General features: G+C 45.4%; 1 protein-coding gene across 1 annotated transcript in view; it reads left to right on the top strand.

Moving 5' to 3' along the window:
- Positions 1-19,080, top strand: part of CALD1 (caldesmon 1) — a 160,370-nt gene that overhangs the window by 124,471 nt on the left and 16,819 nt on the right. The window contains exons 6-8 of the mRNA XM_054386507.1: positions 6,044-6,192; positions 9,504-9,681; positions 12,064-12,204. Of these exons, the coding sequence (XP_054242482.1) occupies positions 6,044-6,192; positions 9,504-9,681; positions 12,064-12,204 (468 nt within the window). The remainder of the gene's footprint in view (positions 1-6,043; positions 6,193-9,503; positions 9,682-12,063; positions 12,205-19,080) is intronic.

Genomic DNA, 19,080 nt, shown 5'->3' with positions numbered 1-19,080 from the left:
TCCAGCCAGTCCCTGCCCAGCCTGGATTTGTGCTTGGGATTGCCTTGACCCAATGCAGGAAGTTCTGAAGAAGATTGGAGGAAAGGTTCTTAATGAACAAGGAGAGAGGTTGACAATACTAAAATTAGTTTTTCTAGAAAGTGGAAGAGTTAAATGAGACCTAATGGAGATGCTTGAGAAAAGAGGTTTAGAAAAAACCAAACAATCTCACCAATTGTGAAAGCAGAGGAAAGAGCTGTACAGAAATTGAGGGACAGATTATATTTAGAGTTCAAAATCAGCTTGCAGTATTCAGTGTTGCACACAATATTTGAATATTACAAGTAAGTTTATAAAGAAGGCTGCAACTGACCACAAATATTGACTGGGGGTTAGGGAGGGGACTTAACACAGAACCATTCTGCTTGTGTTTATGTGGAGCTCCATCAGCTCTCACTGGAGGTCCCATCATGCTTTAAAATATTTAAACAGGGCTATATTATTGCAGGAAATTGAGACTTTTAAAAGTGATTCTAGTGTCAGATGCTCGAGCTGAGACAATTTAAGAGTCCCACTTTTGGTGCAAAGCTGAATACCCACCCACTGAAAGGTAAATCTTCTGCCTGGGCAGCAAGCTGAGCATTCAACATATTTTGCTCAGTTTCAAAAATCTCTGTTGGTACTTCTTGTCTTCTGAAGAAAAATTGACAGTCTCAGACTCCAAACCAAGTCAAGATTAGGCTCCCATCTCCACTCTTTCCAGGACACACCTATTGAGTGAGGCCCGTTTCTGAACCACACACGCAGCTGAGAGAGAATGGAAGTGTATCATGAACAAGAGTCTGAAGTGCATCTGTGCAAGCAGATTCTGTTTCTGCAGTTATGCAACACAAGCATGTGTTCCTTTCTTACTGTGACCATGAGCTGGCCCTCAAAGTTCAAGTTTTAACCAAACCAGCATGCAAAATCTGTCTGCTTTTCTGAACTGCCCAACAATTTTTGGTTCTCCAAAGTGGCCTGGAAAAGTTCGTAAGAACATTCTTTCTCATGATGTGAGACTCTTGGCATTTCCTGCTTCCACTTTGGCTAGATGTGCTGCAACAGTTGCTTTTCTCAGGGTATCTGGGTATGGTAGTTGGCTCTCAGTGGAAGCCCTAGACCCAGATGACCACAGCTTTTAAGTCACCAAGTAATTGAGCCCAGACTTGCCAAACAGCCCTGACCTCAGCAACAGCTTTGCTGTGGTCTGACGGTGTTCAGACTCTGGAGTTAGACATCTCAGCTCTCAGATATTAGCATAACACCCTGACTGGAAAGGGGCAGTGCACAGAAAGATTAAAGTATAAAGAAACAAACTTGAAAATTAGCTTTTGGCTATTTTCTGCCTCAACTTGATTTGTGAGAGCATGTGAACTGTTTTCAGTTCAGGTAATATCTCCTGTCTGCTCTGGGTGGAATCAGTGTATCACACACACAGTCTCACAGTGTATCAGAGGTTGGAAGGGACCTCCAGAGATCATCAGGTCCAACCCTCCTGCCAGAGCAGGATCACTTAGGGTAGTCTGCACAGGAACACATCCAGGTGGGTTTGGAAAGCCTCCAGAGAAGGAGACTCCACAACCCCCCTGGGCAGCCTGTTCCAGTGCTCTGTCAGCCTCACTGGAAAGAAGTTTCTCCTCATGTTGAGGTGAAATCTTCTATGTTCTATTTTGAACCCATTGTTCCTTGTCTTATCACTGTGAACCACCCAAAAGAGCCTGGCCCCCTCTACTTGACACCCACCCCTCAGATATTTGTAGACATTGATCAGATCCCCTCTCAGCCTTCTCTTCTCCAGACTAAACAGCCCCAGGGCTCTCAGTCTCTCTTCATAGGGGAGAGGCTCAAGTCCCCTAAGCATCCTTGTAGCTCTCCAATGGATTCTCTCCAGCAGGTCTCTGTCTCTCTTGAACTGGGGAGCCCAAAACTGGACACAGTATTGCAGGTGTGGTCTCACCAGGGCAGAGTAGAGAGGTAGAAGAACTTCCCTAGTGTAGTCTGTACTGAATTCAGCAGAAGCTGAATTAGCCTCTAATTTAGGGAAGCACTGAGACAAGGGAAAGTACTTTTCCTGTTTCCTGCCTTTGGAAAGGGTCACAATGGTTTCTGGCTCTGTGCTGATCATTTGCTGTTGTGGCATTAAAATCAGTAAGAGAAGGATTTGGCCCCCAAACTGTAATATCTTGTTTTGTAATCTTGATTAAAAAGAGGCCATGCTACATGAATGGTTTTCTCAAATGCAGACACATCACCATAGAATCATAGAATGGGCTGGGCTGGAAGGGACCTCTAAAGCTCATCCAGCCTGACCTCCCTGCAGTCAGCAGGGACATCCTAGATCAGGCTGCCCAAGGCCTTGTCCAACCTCACCTTGAATATCTCCAGGGGAGGGCATCAACCACCTCCCTGGGCAACCTGTTCCAGTGCTCCACCACCCTCATAGTAAAGATCTTACTCCTAACATCCAATCTAAATCTGCTCTTCTCTAGTTTGAAGCCATTGCCCCTCGTCCTGTCACTGCAGGCCTTTGCAAACAGTCTCTCTGCAGCCTTCTTGTAGCTCCCTTCAGGTACTGGCAGGCTGCTATAAGGTCTCCCCTGAGCCTCCTCTTCCCCAGGCTGAACACCCCCAGCTCCCTCAGCCTGTACTCGCAACAGAGGTGTTCCAAACACCCTGATCATTTTTGTTGCCCTCCCTTTGTGGCTCCATCAGGTCCATGTCCTTCCTATATTGAGGGCTCCAGACCTGTACACCTGAGGTCTCACCAGAGCAGAGCAAAGTGGCAGAATCACCTCCCTGGATCTGCTGGCAACACATCTTTTGATGCAGCCCAGGATGCAATTTGCCTTCTTGGCTGCAAGTGCACGCTGTCTGCTTCTGTCCATAAATCCTACTGGGTGTTCTGAAATGCTATTTCCTAATCTGCTAATTTTTGAACAATCTTGTTTAGAATATTCCCACTCCCACCCCTAGTGGACTTTTAACACCTCAGGCAGCTGGAAGTTTTGGCTTTTTAATGAGACTTAGAAAGGCCTTTATGAAAATCTCATGAAAGGAAATCCTATGCTCTCAAAATTCCAGCGTAGGGATCCTGGCACAAGAAATCTTGTCACAATCAGCATGGCCAGTTTCACTCTCACTCTGACTGGGACTCATAGGTTAGGAGATTGCTAGCAGGCAGCAAAGGTTTTTGCAGTGATTAGGAGATTGCTAATAGGCAGGAAAGATTTTGGCTGTAAACACAACCACTAGCTACAGTCTTGCCCAGATTTGGGACCCCTCCAAAGATGTTCCTGTCTGATGACATTGGTCAGGCTCAGTGAAGAGCCCTCGCTGTCTCATGTCAGCTCCTAGAAAACAGAAAGCCATTCCTTGAGGCTGGTAGTAATAATGGCTTTGTTTGCTAGCAGTTACAGCATCATGCCTAAAGAATGATGCCCACAGAAACTGAACTACCCTCTTTTCAGTCAGGGCTCATCTGCCAGGTCATGGCTAAAGCTGATTGGCAGGAGAATGTTATGAAAAGCCTGCACTGCTGCTGCCTGCTTTCAGGACAGAGCAAATACCTCCGTGGATTGTGTCCAACATCTCTCACCAGTGGCAAATTTGCTCAAGTAGTTTAACCACCCACAGTGTGCTTGCAGTGAATATCATCTTGGCACTGGCAGCTGTTTCAGTTTCTGTGAGCAAGGAACCTGGGCCTCAGGTGAAGTCAGAGGCTGACTTTGGGACTTCACTCTGCAGCTTAGTTCAGTGCCTTAGGAGAATCTTGTCTTTGAAGACTCTGAGCTCCTTTTTTTCTTGGAAAAGATATTACCTCTCGAGAAGTTCCTCTCTGATGATGAAAGACAGCAATCTTGTTTGATCTGGGGTAGTGTGTGTGTGTGTGTGTGTGTTAGCTTTTTGTTTCCAGGTGTAAAAGCAGTTGTGCTGCAGACAGGGCTGCTATGGCACTTCTTTGCCTTTCTAGTTAGCAAAGAGGATGGCAACAGCCTTCCAGAGGACAAAAGTATTGTTTTGCTAAAAGTCTTCATACAAATGTTTTCACAAGGAGGTATTTCTTGCTTCCTCCAGCATTGTAGAGCTGGGAAAAGCCCCAACCAAACAAAGGCCATTTCAGAGGCAAATGTTTCATCTGCTGCTGTCAAAAGTTTACTTAGGGTGGTGTTCTGAGTGGGGTTAATTCTACCTGAGGATAAAGACCTTAAATCAGTTCGTATCTTCCTTCTCTTCTCAGTGTCTAGCCATGACCCAGGATCCTGTGCTCAGGCAATCTGTGGTACTGATAAACACTTCATGCTTATAGCTCTGAAGGAAAACTGGCAGTGGAAGGGACCTTAAAGATCATCTAGTTCCAACACCCCTGCCATGGGCAGGGACACCTCCCACTAGACCAGGCTCTCAAGGTTTCATCCAATGGAATCACAGAATCACAGAATTAACCAGGTTGGAAAAGACCTTCAAGATCACCTAGTCCAACCTGTCACCCAACAGCATCTAATCAACTAAACCATGGCACTGAGTGCCTCATCCAGGCTTATTTTAAACAATTCCAGGGACAGTGACTTCACCACCTCCCTAGGCAGCCCATTCCAATGGCCAGTCTCTCTTTCCGGGAAGAATTTCTTCCTAATATCCAGCCTAAACCTCCCCTGGTGCAGCTTGAGACTATGTCCTCTTCCTAACCTTGAAATACCTCAAGGGAGAGGTCATCCACAGCCTCCCTGGGCAATCTGTTCCAGTGTTTCACCGCCCTCACTGGAAATAATTTCTTCTTAATACCCAGTCTAAACTTGCCCCCCTCCAGCTTTCACCTATTCCTTCCTGTCCTATCACTAGAAGCCATTGTAAAAAGTCCTTCCTGGCTTTCTTACAGCTCCCTTCAGGTACTGAAAGGCTGCTCTAAGGTCTCCCCAGAGCTTTATCTTCTCCAGGCTGAACAACCCCGACTCTCCAGGCTGTGTCCATAGGGGAGGTGCTGCAGCTGTCTGATCACCTTTGTGGCCTGCTCCAGACCCACTCCATCAGCTCCATGTCCCTCTTCTGTTGGAGGCACCACAACTAGATGCAATGCTGCAGGTGGGCCCTCAGCAGAACAGAACAGAGGGAGGGAATCCTCTCCCTGTCCTGCTGCTCTCACTGCTTTGGATGCAGCCCAGCATTCTGGACTGCCAGTGACCACTGCTGGCTTGTGTTAAGTTTGTCACCAACTGAAACCCCCAAGGCCTTCTCCTCCAGACTTCTCTTGAGCCACTCCTTGCCCAGCCAGTACATGATTACTATTAAGAACCACAGGACAAAGCTTTCTAAGGGAACTTTTGCTCTAGTGTTCTCAGAGAGAACATTTGCTTCTTCATAAGGTTAAACCTCCATGTCTGATAACACTATCCATGGCGAGCCCCTGGTAGGACTGGGACTTCTGTCAGGCTAAATTTTACTCTGCTACAAATTATTGCAATACTGAAGTATCCATCTGCTATGATGCTGGAAAGATGTGAACTTTGTGGAGCAAACTTGACAATCAATGAATATTATTTTGGATTGCCCTAATCCTTATACCAAGAATCTATCAACAAGACTAATCCCAATGCCCTAATCCTTATACCAAGAATCTATCAACAAGACTAATCCCAAAGAGTTTGCAGCCCAGAGTCTTAGCAGGCAACAGGTGAATGATACTGCAGTGGGAGGGAAGAGGGTTGGGGTGCCTCAGTGGGGTGCAGCTGCATAATGAAACACCCTGGTAGTGTAGTCCCATGGCTGCAACAAACCTTCACAGCAGACTGATAGCATTATTCAAGATGTTTTCATCTTGAATCCATATCAGGACAGCAGAGTGGTGGCTGTTTAGAGTTGAGAGCTTTAAAGACTACTTCTGGATAAAGCACAAACAGATCTGAAATAGAGGTGCTTAGTTTATCATTAATATAAAGAAATCAGCTGCCATTGAGAATTCCTCATCATGACTTCATCTTTTTATTTTCCCCTTATGCTTCTTCTATGATTTATGGCATCTCCTGAGCAGGTGAAAGATGACCAGGATAAAGGAAAAGCACCCAAAGAGGAAATGAAAAGCATCTGGGATCGTAAGAAGGGAGTCCCTGAACAGAAGGCACAGAACGGAGAACGTGAACTCACTGCCCCAAAACTTAAACCTACTGAGAATGCTTTTGGGTAAGTTCCAAGTAAGCACTGGGTTTGCTCATGTTGTAGCGGAGCAGGGGACCATTCCTGGGTCTCTGCTTAATGGTCTTGTAGCAGCTGAGTAGAAGACTTTTGGTTTGGTAGCATCAGCAGGGGCTCTAGCATTCACTGGGTTGTAAGTATGGATTAAGGCTCTTGGTCTATATTCTAACAAGCTGTCCCCACTTTGTTGCGGTAACAAAATGAAGCACAGAAAGCAGATGTAAATAGCCTTGCACCCTCACTAGAGACAAGTGGCTGCTTTTTTTTCTCTGCTGAGGCTTTCCTTCCTTGAAGGACACAGAGTTCTGAGATCTACACAGAGGCCAATAACGACAGCAGCTCAGATTTTGGGTTCTCTAATTTTTTTAAAACAAATCTCCACCTTTACTGAAATAACCTACTTTCAATTATCCACCTGCCTTTAATCAGACTCCTTATCAATATGCAGCATGGCCCAGTCCACAGTCCACTCTTGAAAGAATCACAGAATGACAGAAACATTCAGGCTGGAAAAGCCCCTCAGGATCACCAAGTCCAACCCAGAACCCTACCCTACAAGCTTCAACCCTAAACCATATCCCCAAGCACCACATCCAAACCACCTTTAAACACATCCAGGGCTGGTGACTCCACCACCTCCCTGGGCAGCACATTCCAATGCCTGACCACTCTTGCTGGGAATTTTTTTTTCCTAAGCACTTCTCTCTTGATTTCAAAGCAAACTCTGAGAATAATAGCTTCCCTGTAAAAGTGATTATTCACTTAGGTGAAACCTTTTCTAGCCAAAACATTCTAATTTTTTTTTTTTTTGGAGGGGGGGGAGAGGTCTTTTTATAGGCTATCTCACAGTTAAATTTTTATTTTTCCTTTCAAGGAAGTATTTATTTTATGGCTATCTTGGGAAATTTAGTGAAGGTATATTTCTAGTCAATAGTATATTAAAAAAGGATTCTCCCTGTTAAAAGGAGGGGATACATGAAGCAGAGCAGAAGTTCTTCCTTTTAGCAGAAAACCAGGAATGAATAGGTTAGAAATCTAATTATTTTTTCCCTCTTCTTCACCTCTCTTCCTCTTTTACACTGACACAGACAAAGAAAAGGTTAAGCTCTCCAGGCACTTTGAGAAATCTGTGCATGGCTGATGGGACTTTCTGTTGTATCTCAGCATTCCCTTCATGATTCTTCCGGGAAAAACAAACTTTCTCAAAATAAGATACAACTCAAAAGTCCCTGGAGGCAGCCTGACCTAAGGCCAAATGGCAGAGATGGAGATGGAATAGCAGGAAATCAGCCTTGCTCAGAACTGTCCTGCTTCATGACTTGGGTCACATCATTAATAACATGAGAATGGTTCTCTAAAAATACTTTTGTTGTGTTTTCATTTGCTTTACTTCCTGTGGGAGAAAGGTCTTAGTGGCAAGATGGAGAATTGAGTTTCCACTCCTTTTTTTTTTTTTGTTTTTGTTTTTGTTTGTTTTTTTTTCCTAATCTTTTTCTGTTTTTCTTCTTCTCTTTCCCAAATGTGGGAAGGAGTCTAATAGCCTTCTATCCACTGAATTAGAAGACTTTGGTTGATAACCTCAGCAAAGTCTCCAATGTCCATTGGGTTATTAGGTATGAATTAAGGCTCTTGGCCTGTTTTCTAATGAACTGCCTCCACGTTGCTGGGCTTGGTTTGCAACTGTCTTCTTGCTTTCACGTGAACTTATCAGTTAGGAAGCATGGAGCTTGGCTAACTCTCAGTGATGAGGACTGAGAAGAAAACAGGGTAGTGGAGGCTAAAGAAAAACCTTCTCCATGTCTTGTCTACATCAACCAGTCAGAGAAATATGGAGTAAAGCCCCATTTTTATGGCTTCTCCTCGTCATCTTCCCTACCATCAGCCTTCCTCCCTATTTTCATACAGGACTGCAGAAGTCCTAAATATGGCATAATGTAGCTTTTTGTTTGTTTGTGGTTTTGTTCCACATTGTTTTTGCATTTTTTGGCTCTTTCCTTTCCTTGTCTGAAAGCTGGCAACCAACTTCATTTCTTAGCACCCAAGAGGTGCTTATGAAAGTTCCTCCACCCAGCATCTCAATACTGATCTCCCAATGTTGAACCCTGGGGCTGGTTAGTCTGGAGAGGAGACTGAAAGGGGATTTAATAAATGTCTATCAATATTGGAGGGCTGGGGGTCAAGAGGGAGGGGACAGGCTCTGCTCAGTTGCACCCAGGATAGGACAAGAAGCAGTGGATATAAACTACAGCACAGGAGATTCCACCTCAACGTAAGGAGGAACTTCTTCACTGTGAGGGTCACAGAGTGCTGGAGCAGGCTGCCCAGAGAGGTTGTGGAGTCTCCTTCTCTGGAGACCTTCAAGACCCATCTGGATGTATTCATGTGTGACCTGTGCTGGATTCTATGATCCTGCTATGGCAGGGGTGTTGGACGCAATGCTCTCCAGGGGTCCCTTCCAATCCCTAACATCCTGTGAGCCTGTGATCCTGTGAGAGTAGGGAATAGAGATTCCCAGAATCTCTTGAAAATAGAGGAGTTTGGGAGGCAGAGGAAAATAAGGGAACAGTTTACTGTATACCACAGGGGTATGATATCTCTTGCTGAAGTCACATGAGATGTTAAATATTTCAGGCTTAGTTACTGAATGTGGAAGTGGCCTGAGTTCTTAGGCAGGATGCTGCAGCTCCTGTGCACGCAAGTACAGGAGTGACTCCTTCCTCACTCGCAGCACATGGGAGAGGTACTCCTTGTAGTGTCCCAGCCTACTGTCCCCTGATGAAGATGGTCTTGGCCTGCTGCAAGGAGAAAGAGATGTCATAATGCAATATCTTTAAGTGCCAGGCTCTTGATTGCTGGTGAGCACGTGGCAGTGGGTGGCCCTGGCCAAGAAGGGAAAACCTGTGGTGTGTCACCTTCCCTTTCATTTCTTTCCTGGCCCCTTAGAGGGGACCTTATCACTCTCTACAACTACCTGAAATGAAGTTGTAGTCAGGTGGGGGTCAGGCTCTTCTCCCAGGCAACTTGTGACAGGACAAGAGGGCATGGCCTGAAGCTGCACCAGGGGAGGTTTAGGTTAGACATTAGGAAGCACTTGCTCACAGCAAGACTGATTAGGCACTGGGATGGACTGCCCAGGGAGGTGGTGGAGTTGTCACCCCTGGAGGTCTTTAAGAAGAGCTTGGATGTGGCACTTGGTGGCATGGTTTAGCTGATGTGGTGGTGCTGGATCATAGGCTGGACTTGATGATCTCAGAGGTCTATTCCAGCCTCAATAATTCTGTGATTCTGTGATTCTGTAGCCGCTCCAGTTTGAAAGGGATTGCGAATGCTGAGGAAGCAAAGCTGAAGGAGAAGCAGCAGGAGGCAGCAGCAGAGCTGGATGAACTGAAGAAAAGGCGGGAGGAGCGCCGGAAGATCCTGGAAGAAGAGGAACAGAAGAAGAAGCAGGAGGAAGCTGAAAGAAAAGCCAGAGAGGAGGTAAGTCTTAAATATGAAGCACTGGAGTGTGGTTTTGTTCTTTTGTTGTCACTACTTTACTTCTACTGGCCTTGCATTAGTTGATAACTCTTTGTAGCAGTGTCTGCACGCACACACATTTAGGCAAAGAAGTTGATGGGGCTGGAGGCCACTGGGTCTGTATGGAACAGAATGAAGCCATGGGAGACTGGCTAAAAGGTGAAGAAGGAGCAAGTAACAAGGCAAAGCCAAAGCCAAGCATATAGGCCAAAGCTTGCTTCTCCTTCTTGGATCTGCTGTTGCTGTGTGGGAATGGCTGCTGTGACTGTACTTCACCTTACATCCTTTATCTGAGCCCTCTGGGCTGTCTGCTCTTCTGGGTGTCGCTGTTGCTCAGCCTCTATCAGGAGATGGTCTGTCTCAACAGACCTTGATGTCAGACATGCCACCCAGCATTAAAAACCACCCCAGCTTCTAACCTTCAGATTTAACTGCAAGGTCACCATATGTGATATCAAGTGACCACATCACAGAGATGCTTTGGTGAGGACATGAGGTAAAAGGTGCAGTCGTAGAATCATCAAATAGAATCACAAAAGGGTTGGAAGGGACCTACGAAGGTCATCTAGTCCAACCCCCTCTGCAGTCAGCAGGGACATCCTCAACTAGATCAGGTTGCTCAGAGCACTGTCCAGCCTCACCTTGAGTATCTCCAGGGATGGGGTCCCAACCACCTCCCTGGGCAACCTGTTGCAGTGTTCCACCACCCTCATAGTAAAGAACCTGTTCCTAACATCCAATCTAAATCTGCTCTTCTCTAGTTTGAAGCCAGGCCTTTGCAAATAGTCTCTCTCCATCCTTCTTGTACCCTCCAGGTACTGGAAGGTTGCTATTAGGTCTCCCCAGAGCCTTCTCTTCTCCAGGCTGAACACCCCCAGCCTGTCCTCATAGCAGAGATGCTCCAACCCCCTGATCATTTTTGCGGCCCTGCCTTTGTGGCTCCATCAGGTCCATGTCCTTCCTATATGGAGGGCTCCAGACCTGTACACAGTACTCCAGGTGAGGTCTCACCAGAGCAGATCAAAGTGTCAGAATCACCTCTGTGGATGTGCTGGCAATGCTGCTTTTCAAGCAGCCCAGGATGTGATTGGCCTTCTCCAGGTATAAAGAAATGTTACAGTTCTAGCCTCAGGAAAGACAGAGTTCTAAATTACATCTTCAATAGTCAGGATGTCATCTGGTCTTCCTGGAGGTCTGAAATGTTGGGGGCACAGAGTTCTTAACTTATTTGGGGTGGCTTTGACGTTACTCAAGTTGGATGACACACTGCATGTCAAATTTCATTGCCTGCAGATGAGCTGGAAGGCTCGTGTCACAGCCAGGTATTGTGGGCTAGATCTTCTTAGGAAGGTGTTCTTGTCTCTTTAAATTCTGAGTACCCAGACACATCTCTTTGCTTGTACTTCCTCTGCCAAGGGACTTTATAAATAGAATTTCCAAATCTCTGGTGCATCATTTAGGAATCTTAGTTGTTTAGAAGACAAATGGTAGATGAATCATAGAATGGTCTGGGCCAGAAGGGACCTCCAAAGGTCACCCACTCCAACCTCCCTGCAGTCAGTAGGGACATCCTCCACTCAATCAGGTTGCTCAGGGCCTCATTGAGCTTCACCTTGAATATCTCAAGGGAAGGGGCCTCAACCACCTCCCTGGGCAACCTGTTGGAGTGTTCCACCACCCTCATGGTAAAGAACTTGCTTCTAACATCCAATCTAAATCTGCCCTTCTCTATAACAATAGTATTTGTCAGCTGAATGCCAATTGCTTTGCTGTGCTAAGCTCTTTAGAGTAGAACTCAATAGATACTGATTTTGTGCAGTACATTACTGGTCAGACCCCTCCTGACCAGTGCACACAGTGCTGTGCTTTGAACTGAAAACATGTGCTGTCTCTTTAAGAGGGAAACCTGTAAGCATTTCATCTGCACTATTTTGGGCACCCATTGATTTTTCCTTGTGAAACAGTAACCTTGACACAACAAGTCCCAGAGTAGGTGGACTGAAGAACAGCATAATGATGATACATGAAGATGTAGAAAACTGAACCTGAGTGTTTTCATATATGTGCTTTTCTTTCTCTCTTGAAGTGGCACTGCATGGCAATAAACCTGCTGAGCTCACTCTAAGGAGACACAAAAGCAGCACAGACTAACTGCCTTACCTGCTGCTTGAACACTGTGATGGATTAGCAGCAATATATTGCTAGATTTCAGATAGGCCAGTGACCTTTTTCTTGAGTGACAGAAAAATCTGTTCTTAGAAAATGTGGTAAGTATTTGCAGGGTTGCAATAATGGTGACGTGGTCCCTGAAAGAAAAGTGAGAGCTGCTATTTATTTTTTAAGGAGGATAAGAGGAGGATGAAAGAAGAGATTGAAAGGAGAAGGGCTGAAGCTGCTGAGAAACGTCAGAAGATGCCAGAAGATGGTGTATCTGAAGACAAGAAACCATTTAAATGCTTCAGTCCTAAAGGTTCATCTCTCAAGGTAACCTCCCTGCTAATATTTATAGACTACATAAGAAAGAATTGGGGTTGCCCTCCAAGCTAACAGCCATGCACCAAAGCAGTGTGTACTTGAAGTGGACCTGGGATAATGCTCTGAAATACATTACAGCCTGAAACCTTTAGCTGAAAGCCTTCATTCATTGGGATGATTGAAAACCAGAGATCCTTGCTAAAAATCGAGTTCAGACTGGGAGTTCAGACCTGTTCTCATTGGTGAAAAATGTCCACAAAGGATCTTCAAAAGGAAATGATTTTGGAAACTTAGAGCTGTGTTACTGGGTTGATTTTCAACATTAATTTACTATAGGAAAGCTTTGTGAACTGGAGCAGGTCAAGATCACAAATGTTCTCTCTCTCCTTCCACACCCACAACTGCTTACTTCTTTGCCAGATGACTTTGTCTTTAGGCATACTCAGCTTAATCATCATTAGTTGAAATTGCCCCATATGGGAGTCCTAGATTATGTCTAATCCCCCTAAAAATAACATCTAGAAGTGCATGGCTGAATTTAATTTTCTTACATAACAGAGGGGGAAAAAAAGGAAACAAAACAAGAACAAATCCAAACCTTCTGTTGCTGCATGAATTTCTAAGTGGTCTTTTGTGGCCTGTATTGTATTGGAAATCAGATAAAGCAATTAAATGGCTTTTCAGCATGGAAAAGGAATCCTGACCCCAGTGAAATTATTGGGAATCTTGTTTTGGTAACCAGTCCAGTTGCTTTCTCAGCTCAAGCTCAAGCTCAAACCTATCCAACCTATCAGTTGTGTTCAGCTATCTTCTCCCTTTCACATTTTGTGCCATTAGTCATTTAAGAATGCAAAATGTTTGTCAAAAAAGCCCCTTGGTGGGCTTTAGAAGAAAAAAGAACCAGGCAGGAGGGGCAGGAGGTTTTCATGTGGCAGCTCACTGAAACACAAACCGGATCTCTGTGGGATTAAGAACTGTATTTGTTGAGTGTCAGACTGCATTGGTCAAAACTGTATTTCCTCTCACAGACAGTTACATTTTGACCTGATCAGGAGCTCCCACTGCTGTTTTGGGTCCAGTTGTAGCAAATAATGTCAAAATTCTTTTGGCTGTACTTCCTTTTTGACTTCTCATCTGAACCTGAAACGTAGAGAGCTGTAAACGAAGATTGCCAGCTTCAAGTCTTGCTCCTATTAGATAAACTTGGTCTTGCCATTTCAGTTGCAAAAAATATGTCAGTTTTTTTATAGATACTATAAACATCTAGCTTCTTCCCAGCCCTCATGGGAAGGCTTCCTTTTCTTCTCCCTGTTTATCAAGATGTCTTTTCCGACATACATTTGGAGCTTTAGTTCACAATTCACAGAATCAACCAGGTTGGATAAGACCTTCAAGATCATCAAGTCCAACCTATCACCCAACACCATCTAATCCACTAAACCATGGCACTAAGTGCCTCATCCAGGCTTATTTTAAACACTTCCAGGGATGGTGACTCCACCACCTCCCTGGGTAGCAAATTCCAATGGCCAATCTCTCTCTCTGTGAAGAATTTCTTCTTAACATCCAGCCCAAACCTCCCCTGGTGCAGCTTGAGACTGTGTCCTCTTGTTCTGTTGCTGCTTGCCTGGGAGAAGAGACCAATCCCCACCTGGCTACAACCTCCCTTCAGGCAGTTTTAGACAGCAATGAGGTCTCCCCTGAGCCTCCTCTTCTCCAGGCTAAACACCCCCAGCTCCCTCAGCCTCTCCTCACAGGGCTGTGCTCCAGACCCCTCCCCAGCTTTGTTGCCCTTCTCTGGACACATTCCAGCATCTCAACATCTTTTTTGAACTGAGGAGCCCAGAACTGGACACAGTACTCAAGGTGTGGTCTAACCAGTGCTGAGTACAGGGCAGAATGACTTCCCTGCTCCTGCTGGCCAGGATGCCATTGGCCTTCTTGGCCACCTGGGCACACTGCTGGCTCATGTTCAGCTGCTGTTAACCAGTACCCCCAGGTCCCTTTCTGCCTGGCTGCTCTCAGCCACTCTGACCCCAGCCTGTAGCACTGCTTGGGGTTTTTGTGGCCAACGTGTAGAACCTGGCACTTAGATGTGTTAAATCTCATGCCCTTGGACTCTGCCCATCTGTCCAGCCTGTCCAGGTCCCTCTGCAGAGCCCTTCTACCTTCTAACAGATCAACACCTGCTCCCAGCTTGGTGTCATCTGCAAACTTACTAATGGTGGACTCAATCCCCTCATCCAGATCATCAATAAAGACATTGAACAGGATGGGGCCCAGCACTGATCCCTGGGGGACACCACTAGTGACAGGCTGCCAGCTGGATGTGGCACCATTCACCACCACTCTCTGGGCTTGGCCCTCCATCCGGAAGCAAGGGAATTAGCCATGAAAACACATAATAGATGTAGATCATGATTTTGGGGACAATAGGGGAAAACCACTGGATTTGGCAGCAAAGAGCTTTCACAGAACTTTTGGCCTGATTCTACATTATTCCACTGAGTGTATTTTTGGAGGAAAGATGGAATTTTCCAAATGGTATTAAACATCCAAGGTCCAACTTTTTAATGGTGATAATTGCTGCTGGTTTTCCTGGCTTGTTAGGGTAGAAGCTGTTTGTTACCAAAGATGACATATGCAACTCTCTACACATATTTTTTTTTCCTCTGTTTCTCTCTCTGAGAACCTGATGGCACTGTACGTGTTCCAGTCAGGTGTTTCTGGGTGGCCAGACTAGATATGTAATGCTCTTGAGCTTCACAACCTAAACCATTTCTTGGCCTTTTGTGGTCAATAGCTGAGGAGACAATGATCTCATTTTAGTAACCTGATGTCAAATTTGATCTCAAACTCCAGTTTGTAGAGGGCAGTACTTCCCAGGCTGCTCTAACCTGATTGATACACAGCTTTCTCACTGCCTGTTATCCACTACCCAGGTAGGTTTTTTTGACTTGTAAAGCATCTGGCAGATATTTTCTCCCCTGATGAATGTATTATCTGGTTTGATGTGTCATGAGTCATGTGAGAACTGAATGCACCGTTATGGGTGGGCTGTTGGAATTAATAATGAATAAAAGGAAGGCTCAATATTAAAAGACTCTATGATACGTGTGCACATTCTGACTTCTCCTAGATCACAGTCTGAGAAAGCATCTTTTTTCCTCCTTCCTTGTCCTTCTTGATGCAATAGGCTTTTGGGGAAAACAAAGAAGTTATTGGGACAAGGAAAGTTAGACAAGGAAAGTAGTGCACTCTGCTTACCAAGTGAACTACAAGAGCAAAGGAAAGAAGGGAGATAAACTGAAAAGCCTTGTGATATTTTGCCATTTTATGGCCACTGCATTTATCAGTCAGGGAGGGCATAGATTAGCATGCCATGGAGATTCAGAGTTGAGAGCCCAAGATGTGCAACTCATCCCCATGCAGTACATGGCTCATGGAAGCACATGGATAACTGTATGCATGCAAACATGGACGTAATATACATACAGGCTTACATTTAGAAAGAACTACTCTGACTGTCTGGTTTGGCCCCTAATAAATCACAGGCTACAGAGTGCTGACAAATCCTGTTGCTTCAGCTGTTAAATTTGGTATTTCCCTGAAACCTGAGATGCTGCTTCAGCAGCCTTGCTGTGGCAGCATGGAGTCCTCCCAGTGACAGCTCTGGGGCTTGTCTTTTCTGAGGGGATGGTGAAGAGGAAGTTTGCAAAGGAAATCCAGGCCAAGTTCATCACTAGCTCAGGGACAGAGGCAAGTTGAATTTCTCAGGGCTGATGGAGTTCCTGTGGGCAGTAGCAGCAGTATCAAACCTCCTTTCAGCCTTCCTCCTCTTGGTGCTTTGTTCTTGTAGTTGTTGTTACTTGTTTGTTGTTGGTTGTTAGTTTTTTGTTTGATTTTGTTTGTTGGGGGTTTTGTTGTTGCTGTTGGGTTTGGAGTTGTTTATTTGGGGTTTTTCTGGGGGGGAGGGAGGGTTGGTTGCTTGTTTGCTTTTTGGTTTTGGTTTTAGTAAGGAGAAAGACTGGAACAACCTCTGCACCTCTGCTGTTCTTCCATCCCACTCTAAGCTTTCCCTAGCTTAGTTCACACACATGGAGCTGCAGTATGACATTTCCTGCATAATCTTTGTTCATTTTCTTTTTTTAAGATAAGTTCATTCCTCATGTTTTGCTTGGGAAGGAGTGTTATTGGTATCTGGTATCACTAGTCTCTGGATTAATGAGGAAAGAACAGGATATTTCAATACTAAGTCTTCTCTTCACCACTACAGCAAAGCAAAAGTTGTTGGGCATTGCAGGGAGGAAGCAATGGCAGGATGATGGGAGCCTTGGGACATGTCCCATCTTTGCAGGAAATGTCTTCTGGGAAACAAGGCCTAATGTGACAACCTGAGCACTCTTCAATGCAATGCTGACAGCTAAACCAGAAGATAAAATTTTTCAGGCCTGAGATTATATATTTTTTTTTGTTTCCTTAAAAAGATGTCTTCTCTCATTACTGCTCTCAATAGCTGACATCTGGAGCAGTGACTGGAAGGAATTAGACTCTACAAATCCCTTTTTCCTAGATGAGCAACTCTTGCAGCAGAGGGAAGACAGAGTGGTGTGAGCACAAATTGTGACTTTTTTTTGCCTCTGTTTTTGATGCTGATGGCAGCACTCTGGCAGGTAAACTGGAGTAAACTGGGGCATTCTGCACAGATGCTGCTGACAGCAGGAAATTGTGCCTAATGAAGCACCATGTCTGCTCTGGTGAGACCCCACCTGGAGTACTGTTCTGGTGCCCCTATTACAAGAGGGATATGGAGATGCTGGATCATGTCCAGAGAAGGGCCATGAGGATGAGCAGAGGGCTGGAGCACCTCTGCTATGAGAACAGACTGAGAGAGTTGGGGATGTTCAGTCTGGAGAAGAGAAGGCTCTGAAGTGACCTTCTTGTGGCCTTGCAGTGTCTGAAGGGGGCTACAAGAAAGCTGGGGAGGGACTTTTTAGGATATCAGGTAGTGACAGGACTGGGGGGAATGGAATAAAGCTGGAAGTGGGGAGATTCAGACTGGACATGAGGAAGAAGTTGTTCCCCATGAGAGTGGTGAGAGCCTGGAATGGGTTGTCCAGGGAGGTGGTTGAGGCCCCATCCCTGGAGGTGTTTGCAGCCAGGCTGGATGAGGCTCTGGCCAGCCTGCTGTAGTGTGAGGTGTCCCTGTCCATGGCAGGGGGGTTGGAACTGGATGAGCCTTGTGGTCCCTTCCAGCCCTGACTGATTCTATGATTCTATGATTCCAAGCAAAAATGCATGTGAGCCATTTGGGGAGAATAAGGAGAAACCACTTTACCCCCAGGGACCACCATGCCAAATGAATTTCCTCTAGGTTCTTCCACCCCTTGGATATGAGATCAAATTACAAGCCAGATGCTTCTGTTTTCTGTGTGCATTTCTTCTTTCTCTTCCTCCTTGACCCGTTCCTTTGAGAAGACATTTTCTGTATATCATTTTACAACCACTTTCTGGTGCATAGTAACTACCATACAGTTTGTTCCTAAGAATAATTTTTTATGAAACAAGTTTTACTGGGGATAGCTAGAGCTTTTGGTTCAAATTGTATGTTAAATTCTTCCTCTTCCATTCTATTCCTTCTCTTGGAGAATGTGCAGGCAGAAGGCAGTGCACCTTGAGAGCCACACTTTGGCTGTATTTTGAACAGGCAAGACATGTCTTGCACAGTCAGTGGACAAAAAGTGCACTCTATAACATTGAATGTGGGCAAATGTACACCTGTATCTCTGTAAAAGATTTGGACTAATTTATTCCTTGCCACCCCAATGTGCTGATCCCATTGAATAAGACCCAAGGCAGGTGTGAGAAGCTGCATGGTTTGCATAGAATAATTTCTTTTGGAAAAGATTTTTAAGATCATTGAGTACAAACATTAACTAACTCTGCCAAGCCTGGTGCTAAACCATGTCCCTTAGGACCACATCTATGTCTTTTAAATACCTCCAGGGATGAAGATTCAACCACCTCCCTGGGGAGCCTGTTCCAGTGTTTCATAACTCTTCCAGTAAAGAAATTTCTTCTACTATCCAATCTAAACCTCCCATGGTACAACTCCAGGCCATTTCCTCTTGTCCTATCAGCTTGTTACTAGGAAGAGACCAACACACACCTGGCTACAACCTTCTTTCAGGGTAATGTAGAGGGTAAAGAGGACTCCCCTCAGCTTCTTTTTCTCCAGACTAAACAACCCAAGTTCCCTCAGCTGTTCCTCACCAGTCCTGGTCTCTAGATCCTTCACCAGCATCATTGCCCTTCTCTGGACCTGCTCCAGCACCTCAATGCCCTTCTTGTAGTGAGAAGCCCAAAACTGAGCACAGTACTCTAGGTGTGGCCTCACCAGTGCTAAATCCAGGGGAATAAGCACTTCCCTGGTCTTGTTTGTCACACTATTCCTGATACAGGCTAGGATGCTGTTGGGCTACATGGCCTCCTGGGCACACTGCTGGCTCATGTTCAGCAGATTGATGAGATGATCTTCTCTGCTTATCCACTGACTACAGAGGGAACCAAAATGAGTGATTTTGACTAAATGTTTATCGTTGAAGCAACTCAGGTTAGGTAAGAGAGATGCATCCTGAGATCCTGTGTTATTTCTTTCTAGTCATCATTTAATTGGGGGCTGGCAGGTTGGTTTATCAGAGTAGAGGTCTTTGTCAGAGGCTTTGGAAAGCATTCCATGAGAACAAAACCTGGACAGGCTGGATGGGTGGGCAGAGGCCAGTTGGATGAGATTTAACACGGCTAAGTGCAGGGTTCTACACTTTGGCCACAACAACCCCAAGCAGCACTACAGGCTGGGGACAGAGTGGCTGGAGAGCAGCCAGG

The sequence above is a fragment of the Indicator indicator genome, chromosome 14, assembly GCF_027791375.1.
Source record: "Indicator indicator isolate 239-I01 chromosome 14, UM_Iind_1.1, whole genome shotgun sequence".
NCBI classification, from domain to species: domain Eukaryota; kingdom Metazoa; phylum Chordata; class Aves; order Piciformes; family Indicatoridae; genus Indicator; species Indicator indicator.
The sequence above is the reverse complement of the archived record's forward strand: the minus strand, read 5'-3'. Positions and strand labels throughout refer to the sequence as shown.